Genomic DNA, 11,988 nt, shown 5'->3' on the forward strand with positions numbered 1-11,988 from the left:
GCAGTTGGTTATTGTTGACTAAATATTCCAGAGCAGGCACACAAGCTTGTCATACAAGTTCCACCGCAATAAGAGCCAAACATGCCTAACATATCCTAAAAGTGACAAAGAGTGACACGACCGGTTTCCCCAAACAAAGAGGGGGAAGGCAGGGCCAGAAGTAGTTGACATGTTGACTGCAGAGAAGGAAAATGCTAATTACAGAATGTGGTAGAACAAAGTCTTAGAAAGGCGGGGCAAGACTGTGGGTCTCCATAAACCTGATTTCAGTGATCACTTCTTAAATAGGGCCGAGTGACAGAAAGGAGGAAGAAGGAAGAGCTAAGTAAAGAAGAAGGGATAGGTGTATGTGAGGAGGGTGGAGTTAAGAAAACACACACACACACACACACACACACACACACACACACACACACACACACACACACACAAGGTGTAAGGCAAACAGAGAGCAGTGCATTGATCCCCTGAGCCCGACTAATCGCCTGACGAAAACAAGACGATGAAGATCTGAGCGGCTCAGCTGAACCCGGATAACACTTTCATCTGGGAGGATGTATGAAAAGTGTCTGACTGTATGAAGGAGGGAAACATGAGCCTGAAAACACAGGATTACACATTTCATTTTCAGTTATAAGACACAATAGAAGGAGCTAAGGTAAGGATTTTATACACTATATGCTTTTTTTAAGTGCTGTAATATATTGTTATGGTAGCTCTGAGGTAGAGTGAGCTCATGTTTATGCATAATATCAATCTAGTAAAAGCCTGAATAGTGTATCTTATTCTGGGTACAGTCCTTCTGTGATTATCTATCAGTTTTGAGTGTGCACGCCGGTGCTTTGTTTGCTTTTAATGTTTGCCCTTTGGGTGTGTATTACAAATCTAGCATGTATGGGTCGAAAAAAGCAGATGAACAGGTTTAGAGAGCTTGGATCTGACGTAAAGGATGATCATGTGGTTTAAGATTTCCCATGAGTGGCTGCAGTGTCATTTTTGTTCCTGTACACGGCTTTAAAAGAAGCTCTGAGTCCAAATGTAGAGCAAAAAGATTCCTCAGTTTGAAATTATACATTTTGTTTCTGTATACAGCATTGGTGAAGCTGATACGGTGTATAGTAATACTTTGTTTGTACGATTGGCAAACAATTGAGGTCTGTGCTGTAAGACTGAAAGAAGGATCAAAGTTTCAAAATAAGATGAATTGAACAAAAGCAATGGTGTGAGGCTTCAGAGCCTTTATTCTGATTGCCTGGAGAGAACCGTTTCTCACACCTCTGACTGAGACACTGATAGGCTTCAACATCTGAAGTTACACGTTCGCTCGGACACCTTCTTCTCCGACTGGATTTCTGCAAGAGTCGTGTTACTCTTCACAGATTCAGCCCCAGGGACAAAAATGGCTTTCAGGACTACAACTGTCACCTTATGTGTTGTTATTGTAAATAGAAACTATCCTGAAGCTAGTGCATAACACTTGTAAGCATATGGAAGTAACCTACTGAATATAAAGTGTGACAGTGTGAACGATGTATGAGGAAAGGACAAAAGTGAATCAAAACTTTTATTTTCTTGACAGGATGTCTTCATTAGCAGAGGCAGACTTCCGCTGCAAGCATGGAGACACTATCTGTGGTACGTTTTATCAGCAGAGACAGAACTTGAAGAATGACTTTGACATCACTGTACACCAGACTTGTTGAGTGATGATAAAGATTGATGTTTCATAGTGTCTGCTCCTGTTTGCAGAGATCCGTGTGTACGAGCAGGAGGTGATCATCGTGCCCATCTTTCTGCTGGCCATCTTCCTGGTCACTGTGGTTTTCATTTTCCTGCTGCACTTTTGTCCAGAGAAAGTCGAACGCCTCCGTCCGCAGGTCTCAAAGTCGACCGCCAGGAGAGCGCTGCATGGCATCGATGGTAAGTCACTGGAATAAACACACGTTTGTTAGGTGATGATTTGAATAAGTAATCCATAGATACAGTACATTTAGGAGCGGAGGTGCAGTTAACTCTCTATTTGTCTTTCTTTATCACCTTTTAATCTTTGCCACATTCATGGTTTTCTTCAGCACAAACTCAGCTATAAGCCTGACTTATCATCGTGTCAATTTAACACATTTTAAAGCTGCCAGAACTTTACACAATTAAATAACACTTGCCGAAGTAACCACCTCCTTTATTTCTACCAGGCTGACTTTGTCAGTGGTCAGGTTTTTACCTCCATACAACTCATATATATTCTTGGAGTCGATGTTTTACTTTGTGTTTGTACGTATTAATCAACTATGGATTCAAGGACAAATAGATCATTATGTTTTCCTTTTTATACAGTAAACTGTATTCTTGTTTTGAGATGACAGATGCAAAGTTCTAGCATCTACTCTATAGCATCATTTTATAACATAACATAAGGCTTTTCCATCACTCTCTTTTTTATGATAATTAATCTCTGTCTCTCCCTTGACTTTCTGTACATAGCTCCACCAGGTATCAATGTCATGGAGCATGAAAGCATCGCTCTGGACGTGCCCAGTTCCTACTCCACCTTCCACCCCCCGAACAATTACCTCTCCAAAACCCTCTCTGTGTCGGTGGACAAACCCCCTCTTCCACCCAACCACCCACCGCAGCCCTCCAAGCCCAGTTTCATTCCCATCGCCCAGCCCAGAGAGTTGCCCCGTCAGAGGCTCCCCGAGTCCTTCAACCTGGTCACACCTCTGCCTGTTGCCTTCTCCCTGCGCTCCGAGACCTCCGTGTCCCTCTACAGGGCCCGAATGGAAAACAGGAACGTGGTGCTGAGAGTCCTGAACGGTGAGATGGTTAAACTTGAATTTAATGGAAGTTCTTAATTGTCTCATTTGATTTTCAGGACATGGTTTCTGTAACTGCAGTGTTCCTCTTTTCACTCTCATCTCCGTCTCATTCTCGCGTTTTACAGACACCGCAGATGCCGAAGAAAGACACAACTTCCTGGGCTTTGCGTCCTTCTTGTCGCAGCTGGGACCCCATCCCTTCCTGCCAGAGCTTCTCGGTGTGGTTTCACTTCGAGCTCCGCTGGTTACAGTTGTGGAAGAGCTGGAGAACAGAGACCTGCTCAGCTTCCTGTGGAGATGCAGACAGGTATATTTATTATACTGCTCCCATGTGTGTTAACTCACTTTGAGCATCAAACCATATGTTTAAGCAAAAAGAAACATTAATCTGTCATCTTCCAAATAACTAAGAAACTTCTCTTTGTGTTTGTTTTGTTCTAGGAACATGTGGATCCTCCATGTGAGATGACTGAGAGACGGATATTTACCATGGCCAAACAGGTGGCCTCAGCTCTGGTTAGTATGCTAACAAACATACCTAACAAACATACCTCCTACCTGAGGGTTTACACATTCACTTCATGTCAGCAGTGACGACTGAATTGAAATCTACTGCACAGACCTGTGTGTTGAATCCTGAGATGTCCCTCGTTTGTTGCCCAATCAGGAGTTCCTGCACAGCAAAGATCTTCTTCATGGACAAATTCGTGCTCGCAGCATTCTGGTCACCAAGGAGTACACTGCCAAGCTTTGGGGCCTGCATGGTGTCTACACAAGGAAGAACCAGGGAGCCACTAAGAAAGATGATGCCAGCATGAAGAAATGGCAGGCACCAGAGGTGTTGGCTAAGAGAACGGCCGGGATGAGCAGCGACATGTGAGTTTCTCTGTTTCCGTTTACATCCTGCAATACAATATGTATGGACAATTAACTGCTGTTCTGTGAGCATATTATTAAGAGCCTTTACTGAATGGAAGAGTCTAACCATTGTCTGTGTGTTCCTCTCTAGCTGGTCACTTGGCATATTACTGTATGAAATGGCAACATTGGGTAAGTTGAATTTTTACTTTTGGAAACATAAATAACGGATAAACCATAAAAAAATAATTATGAGGTACTTGGGTTGAGCAATGTATACATATGATGAGAAGAATTACTTAGAAATACAGTATCTCTGGTTGAATTAGGCAATTGAAGCAAGTGCAAACCCATAAACAGAACTACTTTATAGCAATTGTGTATTCTAATATGACTTTTGCATCATTGTAATGAAGTATGCTATTTTGTATCCCTAAACAGAAAACCATACTGATTTTCCAGAGAAGTTACTATACAACACAATATATATTGATATTGCATGGTGAAAGTAAATATACCTTTTTTATACATTTTCTCTCCAGGTGAAGCTCCATTTGCAGAAATCTCAGTTAATGAGCTTCTGCAGTTTCACCAACGAGGGAAAAGTCTGAAAAAGCCTTCCAACTGTTCCAACACGCTGTAAGTATCCAGTGCATGCAGCAGGTAACACACAAGCAAACCTGAAGCCGTTTCCCTCTTTAACATATGTGCTGCAAATCTGTCTCTCTCTGTCTCTCTCTGTGTCTCTCTCTCTCTCAGATACGCCACCATTAAGGGTTGTTGCCAGTGGAAGGATCAAGAACGACCCACTTTGGCTGAGGTGAGCCGCAAGCTTCTCTCAGGAGAGAAAAGTGCCTCCGACAAAGTGCTCAAGGCGCCTACGACGGTTAACATTGAGCAGTACCTGCGGGAAGCAGGATACGGGGAAACCAACAGCTACACTGTTTTCTGATCACTGCTTGTGCCAGCAAAATGAATTGCACTATTCTCCTCATTGGTGCACTTCTACAAAACAATATATTTCAGGTGCAATGAAAGAGTTCTTAACTTTGTTTATGAGAGCTTTGGAAACTAAAATTGTACTTTTATTTTGGTATGTATTCTCTTACTTCTGGTTCCTACAAACGTGTGCTAAATACTTACTTTTGGGAACCATTTATTTCCATTTAGGTAAGACCTCATTCATACGCGTCTTCATCTGTCGAGGCAATACCTAAATCTTTCAGGTTCAGTTGGAGAAATACAACCAGTAAATAAAGATGTGTAAACTTGACCAATGTACAGCCGCTGCATCCTGAACCTGTAGTCGACACTGTCAATTTATGACGGTTAACAGATCTTGTTTATAACCTAAAGCACATTTATATTAACAGATGTAATATATCATTTGGCAGTTGTGGAAATGAAGAGCACATAAATGTATATAAGCTTTTATTACACTCACTGTCTTCTCTAAGAGCGCAGTTCATGTGAACATCTACAAGTAAGAAATTAACTCAAACTGTTTATACAAATTGAAATGTGAATAAAGATATATCAAGTCCTACAATGATCTTTTTTCACACACACACACACACACACACACACACACACACACACACACACACACACACACACACACACACACACAGTAACAGGTATTGTTTATTGGTAGTTCTGCATACATGTACACAGAGCACTTCCACTCAGCCCTTGAGAGAGCGAAGCATTAGAAATACCTATTTTCAGGTAGTTAAGTTGATTAAAGCTACTAAAACTATATTGTATCCATGAAAAAATAATTTGGATTGTAGTACAAAATGGAAAAGATACAAAACTAAACTTTTAATAACTGGTAAAAATGAACTAATTATAATAACAGGCTTATTGAGTGTCCTTCGCTTAATGTGATTGGAGCCTGGTTTGAACATCTACAGTAAACAAACAAATAACTACTAAAAAGACTGAAATGAAAAAAATGAAGTGGACTGATGTTGACATCACTCCAAATCATATTACTAAAGTTAAAGCACCGTTTGAAATACATCAAGAAGGCAACGTTTCTTTTCTTTTTTAACCCCACCAGGTGAGCTGTCCTAGTTAGAAGACCTAGCACCAATTACTGCAAGCTGGTAGCTTTGCACAGTTTTTATAAGAGTATACATAAAAAAAAAATGCTTCTACTCACAGCGAGAGATAAAAAAAGAAACCTGACAAGCACGACTGACGTAGATACTTAAGACTGTCCATACTCACCTCGCACTCGCACATAAAACATGTTGTTGCACATGCAATGTCCGTAAAGTAAACTGTCCACCCCCATGTATCCACATGAACGATGGGGCACCATTGTTTTGTATAAAAAAAAAACATCCTCACTGTCCTCGTAGATTTGAGTCTTTTTAACTTCTTACTAAAAAGAGGTCCAGGTATTGATTCCAGCGAGAAGTCATCAATGAGAAACCGATGGTGGTGTCCCTCTTAAGAACTCATTGCATCACTCACGCAGGGTGTTGATGGAGGCACAGATCTTGAGAGCGGGACCCAGCTTGATGTTCATGGTGGAGATGAGATGGTCCTCTCGCAGGAGCAGCAGAGCCTGCCCGTCTATTTCCTGCGACAGAAACTGGGCCGCCAACTCTTCACAACCTGGACACAATCAGACGGGAAGATAGAGTTAGTACAAAGAGATAACGGGACACGTGGCTGGGGCTTACAAAAACGTAAAAACCAAACACCAACCTTGAAGTGAAGAGATGAACCGGCAGACTTCTTCCACATTCCACTGAGCAGGAGTTGATGAGAGAAAGTTAGCCCCCTCTAGTGGGAGGCTACCAGGAGCTGAGCTGTCAGACGGAGGAACGTTGCGCTCTGCTCTTGAGCAGGAGTGCGAAGAGCTCGGGGACAGTGAAAGAGAATCGTCTTCCTCTTCTTCCCCGTCGCTGGACACATCCTCCGAGCGGCTGGACTCCGAGTGACACTACGCCAAAAATAGAGTGGAGACACAAAAGGAGATCAGAGAGTAGGCTGCATTTGTTGATAATGTAAACACGTGATATTTAAAGCATAAGGCTGACAAGTATAAAGTCTTATCTTTAAATAAGGTTAAATAATATGCTCAAGCTGGGTACTGTAGTCTTTAGCATTACTCAAATAGTGCTTTGTTAGGGGACTATTTTCAGCTGCGTAATAATACACATGTACCACACTACAGCAGGATATGTGGGATCATGTCATCTATTGGAATATAGAGGGTTGATGGGTTTTTAATAGTTTTGGACAACAATGGACATCTAATAAACTATATCAAGTTAATATCAAATGTATCAATACAGCTGCACTTCTTAGGAAGGTGACTTTGAACTACGGATCTTACCTTGACAGTTAGATGCCTGTTTGATATTTTATTACAGTTGATATTAGAACTGCTCCTGCGAGACGGACCTCTTCTTGTAGCAGCTCTCTCAGTGGGTGCTGGAGGCGGTGGAAGCCCACCACCACCACTCCTCCCTCTGCTTGTCTTAAAGTGTTGGCTGCAGCTCACATTATACCTGTGGATCCAGGAGCGCAGTCAATACTCAAGACATGTTCTTCTGTTCTCTTGTAGTTTTTACTCAAGTGGCATCCCCTGGCTAGTTCCCTCATTACATATGTTAACCTGTTCTTGATGTAAAGCAGAGTTTTTGAAGGTATGTAGGGCCTAGTCATACAACAAACCAAAAATAAAAACAATGCTGATATGGGAAGCTAAAGTAAATCATACCTCTTTGCGCAAGTATTTGAACAGAACCTCTTTGATCCTCTGAACTGGCTGGCCGGGGCGAGGCTTCCACAGTACTCACACTTTAACACTGAAGAAGAAAAAGAAGGCGCTTACTTACACATTTAAGAAATACTGAAGACGTGCAGATTTGTGCCATCATGCTTGATGATTATTAAAGAATAAAAGTTATTCCACCACTTACACGGAGGTCCATTCTCTGAGCGGCCAACCAGGGCAAAATCTCTGTCTTTCAAGAGTCCAGCAACCTGTCACATCAAACACAAGCCTGACAGTAAGGAAACCTCTTCACACGGAAAGGTGCAAAGTCAGCATGTTTCAGATAAGAGATTTGATTTAACGGGAAATCTATGTTATCGCAGCAGTGCACACTTACGGGGAAGGGCTCAGCTCCCTCCTGGATGACAAAGCCCTCTATGAGGTGGGTGAGCACTTGAGGTTTGACCACTGCCTGGGGAACAGGCGCTCTGTCTTTGTCCCCGTGCCCAACTCTCGACAAGGGCAGAGGCAAGGACAGGGTGGGAGGACATGAGAAGGCAGCTGCTACAGGAGGAGCTAGTGGGGATAGAATGAAACAGGGAAAATATTGAGATATGTCAACCAGATTACTAAGACTAAGGTACAATTTTTAGTATTGCTCCTAATAATCCAACGCTTGATTTGGAGATGACAAATCAACATACCCGAGTCCTTTGTCGGGGCAGGGGACAAGGGCGGAGCAGAATCTTTCAAGGGTGCAGAGTCTGAACATTCTGTTGTCATCTCATTTGGTGCATCACAGTCAGATTTTCTCTTCAGAGAGCCAATGGCAGGCTTTATCTAATGGTATGTGGGGAAAGAACACATACCTGTTACAATTCCTTGTACACTGATAGTTGGGGTGTAACTATACATTGATATGAATTGTTTCAATGATTAACGAAGCAAATTGAAACCATATCATCATCATTAAGATACGCCTTTATTTTTAAAATTTTGAAGGCACGTCTGTATCACCGTTTCCATCCTATTACTGAAAGATTATGATATTATGATATAGTCTCATATCGACCGCAGGCCCCTGAATTGGATCAAATCGAACTTGTGATTTACACACCTACTGACAGTTATCCTTACGCCTAACTAAAGAAGTGTCAGTGTCGCACAGTATGTCCTTCCAATGGTCGATCTTACCATAGCGCTGTCGTTGGAGACTGTGTTAACATTCCCACCGGCTGTACTTTCCTGGGCCATGCTGCTTCGTGCCTGTGCCAGGGCCACAGCATGTGCGTTTCCCGCTAACCCCTGCCTGGCTCCCACAAGCTGCACAGGGATGTGGGGAGTGTTGTGCTGGCTGTTGTTGGGTGGCGCTGGGAGAATGTGAGGTGGGTGTCGAGGAGACAGCTGCACAGGTAAGCGGTGTCCCTGAGCTGTCTTGGGCTGGATTGGTACAGGTCCTTTTTCTGCAGTAGTGTTGGCCTGTTGTAGGGGCTGCACCACCAGAGTCTGCGTGTTAATGTTGGCTTTTGGGGTCACCGAACTAATGGAGTAACCCTGGGTGGTGGTAGGGACATTTGAGGTGGGAACCAGTATCATGGGAGCAGCAGAGGAGGACAGGAGGAGTTGGGAGAGAGGGAGTGCTTGGGAGGAGGTGGAGGAAGGAGCCACAGAAGCAGCCGGAGTACCAGTCTTTAAATGCATAGCGGTGGACTGCTGAGTAAAGTTGGGTTTGGCCATTTGTTGCTGCTGTTGTGGTTGCACTTGCTGCTGCTGAGCTGTCTGGGCAAAAGTCTGCTGCTGCTGTTGACCGAGAGAAAAGCCGGCGACATCTTTCCTCTCCGGGAGCTCAGACTTGACAGCAACTGCTCTGGGATTGGAAATGCAGTGTAGGGCCAGATTCTGCACCTGTAAGAAAAGTAAGAGTAGGTTGTGGTGAAATGCCCTCCCATGACAATCACATCTCTGAAAACTATTACATCTTTAAGATTTCACATTGCAAGTAGGTCATGGTACTCAAACCTGATCATTGTCAGACTGGGCACTGGCAGTGGTATGAGCGACTTCATGCTGTTGTTGCTGCTGCTGCTGCTGCTGCTGCTGCTGCTGCTGCTGCTGCTGCTGGGGCTGTGTCTGGGCTACTGTGGCTACAGTAGCTGTTGCTGTACCACCAGGCATGAAGATGAGCTGAGAGGCAAGGGGAGCCCTTAGAGAGCGATTGACCTATGAGCAAGACAGATGGTTTGGTGATAAATGTTGAGTGCTCATTTTTAAAAGGCTCTTCCGTGTATCGCCGGTATTCGAGAAATTTTATCTCGGATTTTCTGTTGAGGGAGTTCAATTTAAGTTTAATATTATGTATACATATAGTGGCTATTACTGCTCAGGCTAACAGAGTTCTTACCTTTGTTCCAAAGAACACTGCTGTACCTGAGATGTAGAATACATGACTGTATTTATGAGTAAGTAAATCTTTAGAACACTAAATCAATAAGCTTACACAAACCCATTAAAGGTTTCATCAGTATATCATAATTTGGTTACACAGACAAGCCCAATATGCATTCATTTAAATTGATATCTCAAAATGGACACAGCGCACAATAATCTTTAACTCACCCTAAGATACATCTGCCCCTGACCTGCAGAGTTTCCACCCAGCAGCACCGACTGGTTGAGAGTTGTTGTTGAGGTGGTCGGGCCGTGGGGACGGGCAGTGGTCATGGTACCTCCAGCAGAAGTGGTGCTTAGGTTGACCTGGGAGGAACAGAACATTCTACATGTTTATCAAACCTACCTTATTAATTCAAAAACTAGCTGTGTAATTAATAATTCAAGCAACTTACAACGAAACTTACAGTGGTGGTCGCCTGGGACATGCTGTTACTTGGTGTATTGGACTGACGACTAGCTGCAAGCGTGGCCTGGTTGTAGGAGAGAATTAATAAGTGTAGTGCGTCTGCTTATCATATTTTTGTACTGACTGCATTTTCCTGTCATAATTCGGGTTACCTGTTGCACGGCGGCCAAGTTGTGGAGTTGGGCACTATTGATCTGCTGCTGCAGCATGAGCTGCTGGAAGTACTGAGCAGCGTTTGGCTGTCTTTGCAGTGCTTGGAGAGCCTAAACACACACACACACACACACACACACACACAAATATGTTGTTTATTATATTTATATATTATTATCAATTCAAGATACCAAACATTAGTATTTTCATCACATCTATGCAGTAGTTTATTCACACCTGTACAGCCTGTCTCTCATATAGAGACATGTGGGCTATCTGGGGTGCACGAGAGTTCCCGGTTGCCTGAGGATTTCCATTGGTGGTGCCTGTGTTTTGGTCTTCACCTGCATCCATGTTTGCTGCTCAAAACACAGAAGCCACTCATTAAAAAGTATTTTTGTGACCAAATTGTTGTATACACCATAAATAATTATTTTTTAATGCAAAACCTGCTTTCTTGCTCAACTGTAAATATGTTAGCCTGAAGACGTGCTGAACATGCCATTTGGTATTTTCTCTTTACTGGGGCCATACAATAGTAATGGAAAATAAATAAATGCACATATGCAAAATTAAATGATCAGTCACTAACACTGTTGACATTCAAATGAAGACAACTTCTAGTTAAAGTAAAGTTTTTTTTAATTTTTAAATCAGGGGTACTGAGGTATATTTTAAGGAGGACCCATAAATCACAGCTTGCTACACACCTCATTCTGTATTTTTAACTGCTAATGAGCTTGCCAGACGTTTTTACTTTACAACTAATATGAGCTAGCATGAACATTGGGGTATTTCCATTAGAAGACCAGCTGTCAACATGATAGATGAATGCGAGAGAAAGAACAACATGGGGGAAAAGCTCAAAACACCAAGTAAGAAAGAAGCTAGCCAGCTGTGGCTAACTACAATAGACTTTGCAAGTTAGCTTATCCATTTCTAAACAAAAGTCTGACATACCGTAAATAAACATACATGACACAATAACGTTTGTAATCGGGTTAGAAAAAAAGGCGGAGTGCAGAAATATTAGAAGCAAGTGTTAGTTTGGTGCTTACACTCACTAGTAGAAAAGATGCAGCGTTAGTTCAACATAAGCTATATATGCTAACTAGCTAGCAATGCTAGCTTCTTACTGCAGCAGAAAGCTAGCAACTACCTGCCATCACCCTTGCAAGAAGTCAACGTTAGTTTTTTTTTTTTCGGCGTGCTTATGTGTTTACCTCTCCTTGGTATTTCTGTCCTTTTCACACTTAAATGCACTCAGGTTTATATTGCGATCTTGGGTTTTACTACAAACAACGATAGCCCCTTTCAGGGTTTTTGCCTCCAATGAAACCCCGCCCCTCTTCTTCTTATTCGTGTGCTGGTGGATTAAACCAGCGTCAAAGAACGCGTACAGCCACCCACTGTATGGGCGGGTGTAGATCCACACAGTTCAGTGAGTCCATGGATGTAGTTATAATAATAGTTATAATTCATTCATGACAGATTCCCAAACAATAGTAGCCTACTTGTACCCCAGGGGGTATGTGTGCAGTTGCCAGGAGTATGTGGAAAGATTG

At 42.7% G+C, this 11,988-nt stretch overlaps 2 protein-coding genes across 4 annotated transcripts; one reads left to right on the plus strand and one right to left on the minus strand.

Annotated features, from left to right (window-relative positions):
- Nucleotides 1-467: 467 nt before the first annotated feature.
- On the plus strand, nucleotides 468-5,220 carry styk1b (serine/threonine/tyrosine kinase 1b). Of its 3 annotated transcripts, none has more exons than XM_029452347.1 (10): nucleotides 468-658; nucleotides 1,580-1,635; nucleotides 1,750-1,920; nucleotides 2,482-2,814; nucleotides 2,942-3,123; nucleotides 3,258-3,332; nucleotides 3,484-3,692; nucleotides 3,826-3,866; nucleotides 4,217-4,313; nucleotides 4,434-4,626. In XM_029452347.1, exons 2-10 carry the CDS (start codon nucleotides 1,581-1,583, stop codon nucleotides 4,624-4,626), a joined length of 1,356 nt encoding a protein of 451 aa, XP_029308207.1. In that variant the 5' UTR covers nucleotides 468-658; nucleotide 1,580. The 3 variants fall into 3 exon arrangements, with proteins under 3 accessions (XP_029308207.1, XP_029308208.1, XP_029308210.1); XM_029452348.1 differs by lacking the exon at nucleotides 468-658 and adding an exon at nucleotides 1,139-1,479; XM_029452350.1 differs by lacking the exon at nucleotides 468-658 and having other exon boundaries at nucleotides 1,581-1,635; nucleotides 4,434-5,220.
- On the minus strand, nucleotides 5,118-11,769 carry phc1 (polyhomeotic homolog 1). The gene is made up of 14 exons (XM_029452346.1): nucleotides 11,647-11,769; nucleotides 10,661-10,782; nucleotides 10,423-10,533; nucleotides 10,269-10,334; nucleotides 10,030-10,167; nucleotides 9,433-9,633; nucleotides 8,608-9,318; nucleotides 8,118-8,253; nucleotides 7,811-7,989; nucleotides 7,619-7,682; nucleotides 7,417-7,504; nucleotides 7,030-7,204; nucleotides 6,396-6,633; nucleotides 5,118-6,302 (listed from the first exon to the last, which is right to left on the minus strand). Exons 2-14 carry the CDS (start codon nucleotides 10,775-10,777, stop codon nucleotides 6,151-6,153), a joined length of 2,376 nt encoding a protein of 791 aa, XP_029308206.1. The 5' UTR covers nucleotides 10,778-10,782; nucleotides 11,647-11,769; the 3' UTR covers nucleotides 5,118-6,150.
- Between the last annotated feature and the right edge of the window lie 219 nt (nucleotides 11,770-11,988).

The sequence above is a fragment of the Cottoperca gobio genome, chromosome 16 (assembly GCF_900634415.1).
Source record: "Cottoperca gobio chromosome 16, fCotGob3.1, whole genome shotgun sequence".
Lineage (NCBI taxonomy): Eukaryota > Metazoa > Chordata > Actinopteri > Perciformes > Bovichtidae > Cottoperca > Cottoperca gobio.